At 37.8% G+C, this 14,705-nt stretch overlaps 1 protein-coding gene across 1 annotated transcript; it reads right to left on the bottom strand.

Moving 5' to 3' along the window:
- Window positions 1-905: 905 nt before the first annotated feature.
- Window positions 906-3,065, bottom strand: LOC133737006 (3-hydroxy-3-methylglutaryl-coenzyme A reductase 1-like). The gene has a single exon (XM_062164637.1). It carries the CDS (start codon window positions 2,955-2,957, stop codon window positions 1,170-1,172), a length of 1,788 nt encoding a protein of 595 aa, XP_062020621.1. The 5' UTR covers window positions 2,958-3,065; the 3' UTR covers window positions 906-1,169.
- Between the last annotated feature and the right edge of the window lie 11,640 nt (window positions 3,066-14,705).

The raw sequence follows: 14,705 nt of genomic DNA, 5'->3' as shown, positions 1-14,705 counted from the left end.
CAATTATGACAAAACTCAATTTCAAGTCTAATTATCGGAAATGACCTTGAAACCTCTAGATTCTTCTCGCCGTCAATTCGCCGTTCTCCGAAAAAATTGGAGCTACCCACTAGTTGGGTTTGAACCACAAAGAAGAGAGCTTCAAGATGTGGGTGGTGGCGGGGCCTGAGGTGGCTGGAAAACTGAAATTGACGTCGCCTAAGTTTTTTCTTGCTGCGCCTTCTATCTCCACAATTGCCGTATGTCGCTGCCATAGGGAGGAAGAGGAAGTTGAGGCGGTCCAGATGGGACCGGTTTCACGGCTGGAGGTAGGCAAAATCGGCGCCGGCGAGGCCGAGAAGTTCGTCGCCGGTCTCCCCCCCCCCCCCCCCCCCGCTCTCTCTCTCTCTCTCTCTTCGACTTCTCAAAACGGAAGCCCCCAAAAATAGTAAGTTTCCCCTTCGGGAAACACCCCATAATACTACAATAACCTCCTAAAATTACAAAATTGCCACTATGTTAAACCCTTATAACTTCTTTGTTACAACTCCGATTCTAACATGCCGCGTGTCCACGAGCTCGGTTTATCATGCTCTAAAAATTTCTAGAAGGAAGTTTCCTTAATTACTAAGTCGAAGAAAAAATCAACTTTTGAAACCCCTAAAAAGTTCGAAACGAAGGTAAAAAGTAAAGATGACTATCGTTTACAGTTCAAATGACTAGTGAACGGGTAAGTTTGGGTACGGTGCATAACCCTAACTCACGTTTGCAATGAAAAATTCCCAAATTTTGAGTTGTGATTTGTTTCTTATTCTTCTTCTTATTTTTTTCCCCTCAATTAGAGTTATGTTATGAATCTCTGATGAACAAAGAATCGAAAGCGTGAGATATTGTGATTGGGTATCCCAGAAATACACGACTAGTAATGAGTTCTAATTTGAAAAGATGAGATATATGATTAAATTTCCAAAGAAATTTACAAGGAAATAGTTTACAAAAGAAAGGGAAGGGCCTAAACAGAGGCTACCTCAGTTAACAAATCACTAACGGATTGCTAAGACAAGTAACTACAATCTCTATATGTTTCGGTGCCATTGCCAACAGTCCGGGGCGTGATCATTTGCAGCCATAGACCATTAACTATCAAAGCTTTTGAACGCTCAGAGGCAATATGGGGTCTTGTAGTAAGTTCAAGCGGAAGCAACCGTTGTGACATCTTTGTTAGATCTATTGTACTTCATGTGGCTCTTAACGAGTTGTCCAGCAGCAATTGCAGACATGAGAGATAGCTCTCCGGCAAGAACAGAACCAGCTACAACGCTGGCCAACTGTCTTGCGTTTGTTCCCGGTGCCTCTCTGTTAGCACCCTTCACACCAAGCAGGTTCAGACAAGCTGATTGAGATGCAAGTTGAGTCCCTCCTCCTACTGTACCGACCTCAATGGACGGCATGGTGACAGAGACGTGAAGATCCTTGCCATCATTGATGGCTTCCATCATGGTGATACAGTGAGAACTCTCAATATTTTGAGCCGGGTCTTGACCAGTGGCGAGGTAGACAGCTGAAACAATGTTACTGGCATGTGCATTGAAACCACCAAGAGCACCAGCGATAGCGGATCCAGTAAGGTTCTTGAGCATGTTAAGCTCCACCAAGGCTGCGACGTTGGTTTTCAACACCTTCGACACTATGTCTCCCTTGATAACAGCCTCGCAAACCACAGATTTACCCCGACCTTCGATCCAGTTCACGGCAGCAGGTTTCTTGTCTGAGCAGTAGTTACCAGAAATGCCAATGACATCCATGTCAGGGAAGTCATTCTGGAGGAAATCAAGAACGTTTTGAACGCCTTTAGAGACCATATTCATCCCCATAGCATCACCAGTGCTGCAGCAGAACCTCATGTACAGGTTCTTCCCAGCAACGGCACACTTAACTGATTGAAGTCTACCAAATCTGCTAGATTTGTTGAAGACCATAGAGATGGTTTCGTAGTTGTCGGGGTCTTCCATGAAAAACTTCAATTCAGCGGCTCTTTTGGCAGAGTTGAATCTGACAACAGGAGCTCTGGTCATTCCATCTTTCAAAAGAACACTGGAAGCTCCACCAGACAAGTTGATAGCTTTGCAACCACGGTTGGTACTAGCCACCAAGCAACCTTCAGTTGTGGCCATGGGAACTGAGAACTCTTTTCCATCGAGCATAAGAGGCCCAGCAATCCCAACAGGAATGGTAATATATCCAACTGGCATTTCACAGCATTGACCCAAAATGGACTCGTAATCGAACCCCTCCAATGGCAAACCCTCTAGAGACTTGCCAGTAACTCTTTGTAAAGCCTCACGCCTAATAGAAGCTGCCCTCTTGCAATCGCCAAGCTTTGTCTCGAGTGAGTATGAAGGAATGGTTCCAGCAACCACTGCCTTGATGATCTCTTCGTCTTCTTCAGTTGTTGGCGGGGTCTCGATCATTGCCTTCTCCTCAAACACCTTTGGGGCAGCTTCAGGAGCAGCTTTAGGTGAAGCAATAGGAGCCATTTTGGGAATTGAGCAATTGAGGGCCTGGCCACAAGGAACTTTGCTAGCATCCTCCTTGAGAATAATCTCCTCGTCATCATCGTCGGCCCAGATGTCATTGCTGGGCTGGAGAATGAGGGATTGGACGAAATCGATACCAAAGAACCCGAGGAGGTAGATGAAGGAGGCTACGAAGGCTAGAATAGCCACGATCTCAGAGAGATTGATGATGTGGAGAGGAGTGTTGGTGCGGATCTTCTCACGCCAGCTTGTGAGCAAGAAGTAGACGACGGAGAAGAATAGAGTGAAGAACAGGGCATTGGTCAGGTACAGAGGCAGAGGCAAGGCGTCTGATGCCTTCACGACGTCCTTTTCATCGTCGACGAACTTCACTTTCATTTTCAAAGGCTTGCTTGCTTTGGTATTGTTGTGCTCCATCGCCGATCGCCTTCCGACTTGCATCTTATGTATTGGATATGGAAGATGCCAAACAAGCCGCCGGGGATCGGACGGAGGAGAGAGAAGTGGGATTTGATAAACTGTGAAGGCTTTGAATTCGAGTTGTTGGTTTGAGTTAGAATGGTGGAGGCGATGCGTATATATAGTGTTTACTAAGCGTGCGAGTCATTGCTCGCGTGCGAAGTAGGAAGCTGCATGGAGGGTCATCACTGTCAGTGTGATTGAATGAATGAATAAACAGTCAAAGGAATACACCTGTTATTTTACCTTTTTTTATTTATTTGATGAACCTATTATTTAACTTTATTGAGTGTTGTCTCTTTCTTCACTGTTTCTTGTAAATGAAAATGAACTTGAAACCCCTAAATCTAGCATGTGCTTTTGAAACGAAGATGAGCAATATACAAATTTGTCAAAGATGGGATCATATATTACATGCACCAAAAGACATGTCAAACAAAAGTTTTAATTTTATAATTATGGATCAGCCGGCCAAAGAAGAATGGGTTTGGAAGAGTAACATTCACTTATATTTGCTAACTGATCATACGTGAAACAATTGTACAGTTTAGATTGACGATCTTAAACACTTCATATATATAAGACAGGACGTATATTTATACGGATACTTATAGCTCATCATAGTCGTAGCATTTATGTGTAGAGGAATAGTTCTTCATCAATTACTATTAACTACTATTAACGTCTGTTACGTTGCTAAAATTATAGATTTAACATCATATTTTAAAAATAATGTATTTCTTTAAAATTTTAAATCATAAGAAATCAAACAACAAAGCCTATCTAACAATCGACGGTAACTATAATATTATAAAGCCCGGTTCTAGTAAAATTTGCCAACTTTTACCATTCTAACTATGGTTGGATTTGGTTCAACGATTGAAACCCTGTATTCTGTAAGTTTTCATAAAAATATCTTCTCTGTATGATAACAATCACAATGTTGATGTCATCTAAACTATACAACGTACCAAATGCAATCCATGAGTTTCACGCGAATTTAGCACCACAATGATAACGAGATGTGCGGTGAGCTCACTATCCATTCACCAACAGCGTCACACGCATTCATCAGAGAAAGAGAGAGTGTGAACCCAATTAAGTTTTACTTTTTGCTGGTGATCGAGATCGATTGAGTGCAAGTACGTATTTCTCTTCTTCAATTAGTTCGCTGATAAAGTGGTTAATTGGAGAGCTTAGATTTGTAAATGAAGGAGGAGAACCTGTAAACGATTCTTAATTAATTAATGAAGGATTAGCTGTTATTATTAAAACAGCTATTGATCTAGTCAAGACGATGCATTGCATTGTATTTTACCTCAATGGCACAACTCTAATATAATATGTCTCTGTAATTAATCATTCACCTTGATTTATAAGGTTGTGGAAAGAGATACACAGCTCACAAAGTCCAACTGAAAACTGTAGAATTTATATTACAAAAGAAACACAGAAAAGGGATTCGTGTTTAGCCAAATTAAGCTTCCTATATAAATGTCTGAACTGGGTGGCGCGTGTTTCTATTACTAAGACTAACAAATTCCAGTTCACATTGTATGTGATAGATACACATACCCTTACCTCATGATAGTCAACATGTAGGACTTTAATTTGGTATATATAATTTTGTAGCTTTCTCTGATTTTCCTAAGGTTATAAATATTAAAATAAATATCTACGCCAAAGGAAGGACGATAAGGTAGAAGATGTGTGGATAAGGACTTTACCAACCAGTACCTCTAATTAATTGTAATTAAGCCCTAGCTATCTTGCAGAGAATTTGTACTCCAATAATGTATATAATAATACTGACCAAGACTCCTAAGGTGGACTCGTGCATTGATCACAGTATGGAGGTTCAAACCGCTATCTCACAACCGTTATTTTTCTTTGATTTGTTTTTGGCCAAATTTTTCTTTGATTTGTTTGAGTATCCAACTCCTCTACATTATGTACGTGTTTTGTTTGATATATATTACATGCATGCAAGAGGACGTACATATATACTCGGTCGACATCGCATTAATTAAATGTTAATGTATACGGCAATTATCCCCCTGCATAATATTTGCGTAGTGTATATTTTATCAGAGATCGAGCAGAGAAGTGTTTGATAATTTTTAGTTTTTAGTTTAGTATAATAAGAGATTACACAAGATTAGCTTTACCTGAACTAGCTGCAACCACCTGAAACCCTCGGCCGCCAGTCTCCGTTTTTAAATTTATTAAATCAAAATAATACAAAGAAATGACGAAAACAACCATAGAAACCTAACGTAAAAACAAAGAAGAAAATCAACAAAATCTAAACTATGGGTGCCCCGAAAGACTCCTCAGAAATAGGACTTCAACACAGAAGGGATGGCAAGAGTCCCATCAAGGCGGTGCCTGGCTGCCTGCCACCATTGTCAACCCCATTTATAAAGTTTACTTGCCGGTATGTATATCGACAACCAGATTTCCTTCATTGCAAGAAAACGAAAGCAGTTATGCCACGTACTAATACTATGTGCTGATTTAGATTTAAACAATAAATTCCAAACAATGAAAACGAAAGCAGTTATGCCACGTACTATGTGCTGATTTGGATTCAAAACGAAAGTGTTTTGTCCTTCTTTTAAACAATAAATTCGCAAACAATGAAAACAATGAGTTTTTTGAGAGAAATGAAAACAATGAGTTGTTCATGGTTTCAATCCCATTTGAAATAATTTAAATACTGTTTATGGTTTCAAAAAGCATATTATTTCTTTTTTTGTCAGATTGATAGATATGTTTGTCCTCTTTTCTAACAAAATGTGTTTCAAGTAAAAATTTTGGGCAACATAGTCCATTATATAATCATCTTATTATATGTTTTGTGACTTTTCTCGATCACAATCATACAAATTGTAAGCGCAAGTAGACTAATTACTCTTTTAAATACAAGACCTGAAGACCCTGTCAATACCTTACAGCTAATTTACATTATTTATACTTGTAAATTGAAGGAATCTCATCTTCTGTACTTTCTTTATATCATAAATTCATCCAATAAATTTTTTCAAATATTATCTTGCTCACGACGATATACATACTTGTTCTACTATATATATGGTGCAACTTAAAACGTGCAAATACCAATTGAAATAATAGAATCGATCAACATCGGTCGAAGCAAGATTACAATTCAATATACAAATCGATGCCCATGTTATATTTTAACAATCCACTGCAGTAACTCATTATGTTAAATTATTCACACGACTTTTGAAACTGCAAATTTTATTTGTTAGAAGAGAAAACATTAAATACTGTAATTTATTATTTATTTTGATACGTAATTTCGTATTTTATTTGATATATATTACATGCATGCAAGAGGACGTAGCACTCGATCGACATCACAATAGTAATTGAATTGTTAATGTATATGGCAATATTAATCCCACTGCATACTTGCATAGTGTATATTCCATCGGAGAGCAGAGAAATAGAAGTGTTTGATAATTTTTTTAGTTATTACTTTAGTATAATAAAAGATTACACAAGATTAGCTCCTCCTAGACTAACTGTGCCCACCCTCCACCCTAATCAAAAGAATACAAAAACTAAAGGGAACAGTCCCAAAAACCCAACGTACTAGCAAGAAGAAAATCAACAAAAATAAATTATGGGTGGCCGAAAGTCTCCTCGATCACAAACAGGACGGCCACACAGTAGGGATGGCAAGAGTTCCATCAAGGCTGTGCCACCATTGTCAACTCCCATTTATATATTTTACCGGTATATATATCTACCACCCGATTTCCCTAACGATAGACGTACACGTACGAGAAAAACGCATAGCATGCATTTTTGCAAGAAAACGAAAATAATTATGCCACCATCTGATGATTTGGTTAAAATGTACTGTCCTGTCCTTTTAAACAATAAATTCACAAACAATTGATTGAGATTGATTTCAATCCAATTGGAAATAATTGAGATTAAACAATTGATTGAGATTACGTTAGGATTGAAGTCACTATCAAGTATAATGATCAAGTTATAATGTAGTTAGGTTTAGAGTATGGGATATTATACCCAGGAGATTGGTAAATCTCACTCTAGCTAGGGAAGACCCAGACGAAAACTAGAAAGAATATACAAATATACAATCATAAACAAAACCTCACAAGTGAACACAAGTTCATGGTGAGTATCTGCAAATGGTGTGCAGTGATTTGATTTGATGTTGGAAATAGTTTCAATTAAATTGGAACAACTAGAGCAAGTAAAGTCAACTAAGCTAAGCTAAATAAGTTGTTATCAAATGGATGGGAGTTAGAGCTTAGATTGTCCACCATAGCCTCTCTTGTATGCATTGATGATCAAACTACAAGTGATGCAATCCCAAATACCCAATTACTCTTTTAGCATCTGGATAAGATGACTACCAGGGCCTAAACTCCTTTGATTTTATCCATTCTAACCAGGTAAGTCTTGAATTAATTACCTAAGAACAAATTTTATTACCGGGTAAGTCTCAATTTATTGTTCCTAGATGCATAAAGATTAGAGTTTAGATAACCAAACAAGCAAACCAATCATAATTCTAGGTGATTTTAACTCACTATCCTCATATGCACACATGATGTGCTTTCATGCAGAGGTGACTAATCTCAAAACACTAATCATGACATGACAAATGTATTATACTTAAACTAGTTAGATTCCAATATAAGCCTTTACTTTTTGATTTAGCATGTCAAAGTAGTAATGGAAATTTGCATTAAATATAGTATTCACATCATTATCATACAAGACTGGCTAGGGCTTTCAACCCTAGCCCCAAATTCACTACTCACTCATAACTCGATAGACAAAGTTGACCTGAGGCTGAACAGTAATGATGAAGAACGTCAGAGCGAGAGAACCTCACAATTCAAAACTGTTGCCCTGAGAAAAAACAATGAATCATCTGCAAAGAACAAATGACTTATTTTTGGCCCCGAAGCCCCAATCTGAACAGAGTAAAGGATATTAACCCTGAAAAGCTTGCGAAGTATCTGAGACAAGACATCATTCACAAACAAAAAAAAGGAAGGGAGATAGAGGATCTCCTTCGCAAAGTCCTATATTATCTTGATCACCACAATATACACATAGTGGTTTAACTATATATGGTGCAACTTAGTTGCAAATATCAGCTGGAGTTATAGAATTGATAAACATACCTGGAAGATCCAAATCGATTCCTCAAATTATCTGTCATATTTTAACAACCCACTATACCGACTCACTATTTTAAATTGTTCACCAACCATTTGAAAAACTGCAAATTGTATTTGTTAGAAGAGAAAACATTAAACACTGAAATTCATTTTCCATAAAACACTTTGACACCTATAGTGTTTACAAAACTAGGATGAAACAAGATCTAATTATGTAATCTATAAGTAATTTGGTTCCTGATAACATACCATTAACAACAATTAATTCGTCTGACATTTTAATATCTTTAATTATAATTTTGATTGAGGTACTCTAATGGCTAGAGATTATGTAGTTGATGATCTAGTATAATAGCTTGTGGACTTGAGATTTTTTTTTTTTTTTTAATAGAAACGGGAACACTTCATTCATATAAATTGGTAGCACTACAAAAGAACATGCCACAGTATGACTTAGAGAAAATAAGTTCTCCATACATAATACCACACTTACACCGGCCCACTCAAAATACACAGAAAATAAAGAGTACAGGGAAGACTAAAAAAATAAAGCTTCATTATGTCCTATACTCTAATTCCTGTGGTGAAGCGTTTTACATTTAGAACTTTGAATGAGTGTCCTCATTCAGTCTAGAGAACAGAGCCCGCCTTATAGCAGCACTGAGAATCTTTTACTTGGGCTACTTTTCTAAGAATGAAACCCGAGATTATGAAGACTTCATTAATTATTGGGTCTCCTTTGGGTAAGGGTGTAAGAGTTAATAGAGTGTGCAGGCTATGCATGATAGAAACATCAAATCATAAATTAGACTTTGATTTGATAATGCTGGAAATGTCAGAGTACGATATCATCCTGGGTATGGATTGGCTTACTTGTTATGATGCTATCATGGACTGTGGTAAAAAGAAGATAACTATCTGTACTTTGGAAGGTGAAACTTTTAGTTTTTACGGGGATAAGAGCACTTATAAACTAGAAGTATCATTTGATATTAAGTGCAATTATTTGAATTTGATTGCCCACATTGTGGCCGAAGAGGAGAATGAAATGAAGTTAGAAACTATTCTTGTGGTAAAGGAATTTACTGATGTGTTTCAAGAAGATTTATTTGGGTTGCCTCCTGTGCGAGAGATAGAATTCGTAATTGAAGTATATCCGGGCACATCACCTATTTCGATACCCTCTTACCGTATGGCACGAGCAGAATTGAAAGAACTCAAAGCACAAATTCAGGAATTAGAAGGCAAAGGTTATATTCGTCCTATACTTCACCTTGGGGAGCACATGCCCTTTTTGTGAAAAAGAAAGATGGATCTCTTCGGATGTGTGTCGATTATCGTCAATTGAATAGAGTAACTGTGAAGAATAAATATCCGATACCAAGAATTGACGATTTGTTTGATCAGTTAAGGGGTTCTTGTTTCTTTTCAAAAATTGATCTTCATTCCGGTTATCATCAACTTCGAGTCAAACCTAAAGATTTATAAAAGATTTTTCTAAGTTAGCGGCACCTCTGACTAGGGTAACTCGGAAAGGAGTCAAATTCATCTGGAGTAAAGAATGTGAAGATTCATTCCAAGAATTGAAGGCACGCTTAACTACTGCTCTGATGTTAATTATTCCTGAGCGAGGAAAAGGTTACGTGGTTACACAGATGCTTTTTTCCCCAGATTATGATGTGTGTTAATGCAATTAGATAGAGTGGTCGCATCTGCCTCTCGACAATTGAAAACACATGAAAGAAACTATTCAACTCATGATTTAGAATTAGCTGCTATTGTCCATGCTCTTAAGACTTGGAGACATTACTTATATGGTGAGCGATTCGAGCAATATTCTGATTATAAAAGTTTGAAATATATATTTACACAAAAGGAGCTTAACATGAGGCAACAATGTTGGATGGAATTTCTAGAATACTATGATTTCGGATTGCATTACTATCTTGGAAAGGCAAATACAGTTGCAGATGCTTTAAGTAGAAAATCAGAAAGGTTTGTGGCAAGCTTACATGTTCATAAAATGGAAGATGATGGAGTCTCTTTGTGAATATGATCTACATATGGATGTACACGAAAATATGGCTCGTATTTGTAACTTAGTCACGCGACCAATTTTGATGGAAAAGGTTATCGAGAAACAACAAGAGGATACTCTACCCAAATCAATTCAAGACAAATTGCTGTCTGGAAATCAATTTGAGGGTTGGATCTTCGATCAAAGTAATGGTTTGAGATATTTTGGAAGGTTATATGTACATGAGATTCCAGAGCTCAGAAATGAAATTTTTCGTGAAGTACATTACTCATCATATACTATTCACCCTGGAAGTACAAAAATGTACTATGATCTTCGTCATCAATTTTGGTGGGATGGAATGAAGAAAGATATTGCACTATGTGTACCAAGATGTCTTACTTGCCAACAAGTCAAAGCAGAGCATAAAAAGCCAGCAAGAAACTTCAACCGTTGCCAATAGCTAAATGGAAATGGGATTATATTACCATAGATTTTGTAACTGGTTTACCACATTCATGAATTATAGATGATCATCTCGAGGTAAAGATGTAGTATGGATAATTGTGGATCGTTTAACTAAATCAGCTCATTTCTTACCAGTGAAAGCTATAGATTTCTACAGAAACACTTGGCAAGTTATATGTTCAAGAGATGGTTAGATTACATGGAATTCCTCTCTCAATTGTGTCAGACAAAGATTCCAAATTCACTTCTAAATTTTGGGAAAGTTTACAACGATCTCTCGCTACACAGTTAAATTTTAGTAATGCATTTCATCCCCAAATTGATGGTCAATCAGAAAGAACAATTCAAATTTTGGAGGATATGTTGAGAGCATGTGTTTTGAATCGATTTCCATGGAAGTTGGGAAGATTATTTGTTATTAGCAGAGTTTGCATATAACAATAGTTTTCAATCTAGCATTTCAATGGCACCATATGAGGCACTATATGGCAGACCTTGCAGATCACCGTTGTGATGGACAAAAGTAGGTGAGACTACCATAGTTGGACCTAATTTTATTCAGGATACTACTGAGAAAATAAAAATTATCAAGCAACGACTACAAACTGCACAAAGTTGACAAAAGAGCTATGCCGATCAAAGGACACGTTCACTAAAATTTAACGTGGGTGATCATGTGTTTCTGAAAGTATCACCTCAAAAAGGAATTCAAAGGTTTGGAAAAACTGGGAAATTAGCTTCGAGATTTATTGGTCCTTTTGAGATCCTAGAACGGAAAGATGAAGTAGCATACAAATTAGCTCTACCACCACAGCTTTCGGGTATTCATGATGTTTTTCATGTTTCAATGCTTCGAAAATATGAACCAGACCCGACACATATTTTAGATTGGGAAGATATTGATCTTAACGGTTTTCTTATTGACGTCTATGTAGTCAATCACCATTCTTGCTTTTCCTCTAACATTTTCTGCATGGTTTCTTACATAAAATGCTGGAGCATGATGAAGACTAGTAGATGGTCGAATTAATCTCTTTTTCAGGAGATCTTCTATATCTTTTCTGAATTCTTTTTTATCTTCCTCTTTGTATTGAGGAATGACTTTAACATGACATATAGCATTCATATCATATAATCTTAATTCACAGACCACTGGGTCTTTTTCTCAAAATTTCTGAGGGTCAACATCTATGTTCTGTTCAAGCATTTTCTTGATTTTTTCAAGCGTAGGGATTTTCTGGGTTTCAAGCTTATTTTGAAAGTGCTTGAGGTTATGTTCATGTATAAAACTAGCTTCTTCATCTTCACTAGTTTCTTCTTTTTCTTCATCTGAAGATTCTTTAATAAGCAATTCTTGTTGTTGTTTATATTGTAGCACAGGTTCAAATCTGTGTAAGTCTCTGATATTGAGTAGTAAAGTTTGGACCTACTATACTTTTTGCTTGGGTAAGTCTGTCTGCCCAAAACATTATATCTCTTTTTCTGAAGCCTATAGCTTCGTCATCTTGAACAAATCTCTGTTGGAGAATGAAATCATTTCCCAACAAGAAGTCTGCTCCTTGGCCTTCTGCTTGCCAAAGAGTATTGATGATAAATGTTCCTCCACCGATGGTGATGTGAACATCTCTAGCTATCTTGTTCATGGTAAACTAGCTTCCATCAAACTGAACACCAGTAGCTATTCTTTTATTATCTTCTTTCTAGAGTTCTTCTGGAATTGCAATTTTTTTTTTGCAACTGTGAATCCTGACCCATTACCTACGAATGCATGTAGGGGTGGACAAAAAACCGAATTGAGGCTGAAAACCGACCGAACCGCGCCGGTTTTTCCGGTTCGGTAACTGAACCGATGACTTTGTGACTGAAAGTTGACAGAACCGGACCGAACTGGGTGTGAACCGGGTCGGGCTCGGTTTTGAATCTTGGACCGACCGGTTTAAACCGGACCGAACCGATATTTAAATAAATATATTTTAATTATTTATATATATATATTTTATACATGTCTTCAGATGACTGGTGAATCACAAGGGCTGAGTAGACTACACCACACCAGATCACTCGACCTTAGAAAACCCTAGACACCTAATCGAGCGACCTCATTTCCTGTTGGAAAGTAGAGCAAAATTAGCATCTTGTATAGCTGTCAACATTTAACACATTCACTCAATATCATCACATTGATTCTGTATTATTAGACATTAATAGGGCTAGAATAGCTTTCTCTTTTTGTATCCTAGAATCAAGCTGTATTATTGTATATATGTGCTACAGATCAATAGAGCAATTATCTCTTCAGCAAATCTGTCTTTGTTGTTTTACATTTCCGCCTCTCTCTCTCTCTCTCTCATTTCCTAAGCACTTCTCAAATACTCACTCTTAGCCGCTCTCATTCCAGCGATCAACTGATTCAAGTCATTCAACATCGATCACCTCTTCTTCTCGCTTTCGCTCTCACCTCTTCTTCTCGCTCTCGCTCTCGCCGTTCACTCTCCCTCTCTTCCAGATCGGGTCGGCCCCTCTCTTTTCATTTAAATTTTTTTATTTTGTGTCTTGATTTTCTGATGTAGGGATCTCGAACACTATTGTCAGTATTGTGTGTGTGTGTGTTCATATTTTGATTGTTAATATGTTGCCGTTTTGGGATTAGGGTTTGAAGTTTCACTGTTTGTGGGTTTGTAATTTGTGTTTTAAAGTTTTGAATTAGGGCTTTTGTTAAACGGTTTTATGATCTGTGATTGGGTGATAAACTATGATACTTGTTTGGTTAATGATATGTGGTTTTGTGATTCTGCGATAAACTGTGATCTGCTGATCTCACCGATTTGTGATGTGGGTTTAAGACTCTGGGTTTCAGAAGGGTTTTATGGTAATTGAGATATGAGAAACTGATGGTGAGATAATTTGTTGGGTTGATAATATGTGGTTATTGATAAAATGACTGTAGTTTATTTATTCTTTTTGAAATTGATAATATTTTGGGTTCATGGTGCAGGATAGCTGATGGATGATTCGTTGATTCCAAATCAAGGAGCCAGGACTGAGATCACTGGAAGCAGCATTGAATTGGAACCAATGCTGCAACCCCTGCATCCAGTGCCACGGTTCCACCTTCTACTGCTGCCACCCCTGCTACAGAGCCACTAGTTCAGTCTGCTGCAAAGAGGAAGAACAAGAGCGTGGCATGGGAGCATTTCACGCAGTTGCTCAATCCTGACGGTTCAAAGTTGGTGAAGCCGAGGGCAAAATGCAACTACTGTCCGCAGACATACTACTGCCACACAAAGTCAAATGGCACGAGTTCGATGAGAACTCACATGCTTTATCAGTGTAAGAAGTGTCCCCTTTATATACCTGCAAAAAAATAGAAAAACCTAGTTTTTGATTCGGTAGATAATGGGGGGAAGCTAGTTGCAAGGATTTGTGATCCGGATGTTGCTAGGGTACCTTGTGCTAGGATGGTAATTAGGGATGAACTTCCCTTTAGCTTTGTTGAGGGGCAGGGATTCATTGATTCATGAAGAGTGTGCAGCCACAGTTTAAGCTATTGTCCCACAGGACAATTGCTAGGGATATATGGGATTTGTATCTGTCGGAGAAGACTAGGATCAAAAATATTTTAGCCACTTATGGTCAAAGAGTGTCTCGGCCTAACCACTGATACTTGGACTTCGGTCCAAAATATCAACTATATGGTTCTCACAGCCCACTTCATTGATGATGAATGGGTTCTGCACAAAAGAATCCTTAATTTATGTGTGATACCAAACCATAGGGGCAAAGCAATAGGGCAGCTAGTGGAGACTTGTTTAATTGGGTGGGGAATAGAGAAAATTTTCTGTATTGTGGTGGATAATGCTTCTCCTAATCAAGTGGCTTTAGATTACATGAGAGAAAAGATCGAAAATTGGAAAGAGTTGGTCTTGGGTGGGCAGTTTCTACATTTGAGGTGCTGCTGCCACATCCTTAACTATTAAGTTAAGGATGGGATGGATGAGCTGGATTCTTCAATTGAGGGGATTAGAAACTGCGTAAAGTACATTAGGTCAA

Source organism: Rosa rugosa, chromosome 3, assembly GCF_958449725.1.
Source record: "Rosa rugosa chromosome 3, drRosRugo1.1, whole genome shotgun sequence".
Lineage (NCBI taxonomy): Eukaryota > Viridiplantae > Streptophyta > Magnoliopsida > Rosales > Rosaceae > Rosa > Rosa rugosa.
The sequence above is the reverse complement of the archived record's forward strand: the minus strand, read 5'-3'. Positions and strand labels throughout refer to the sequence as shown.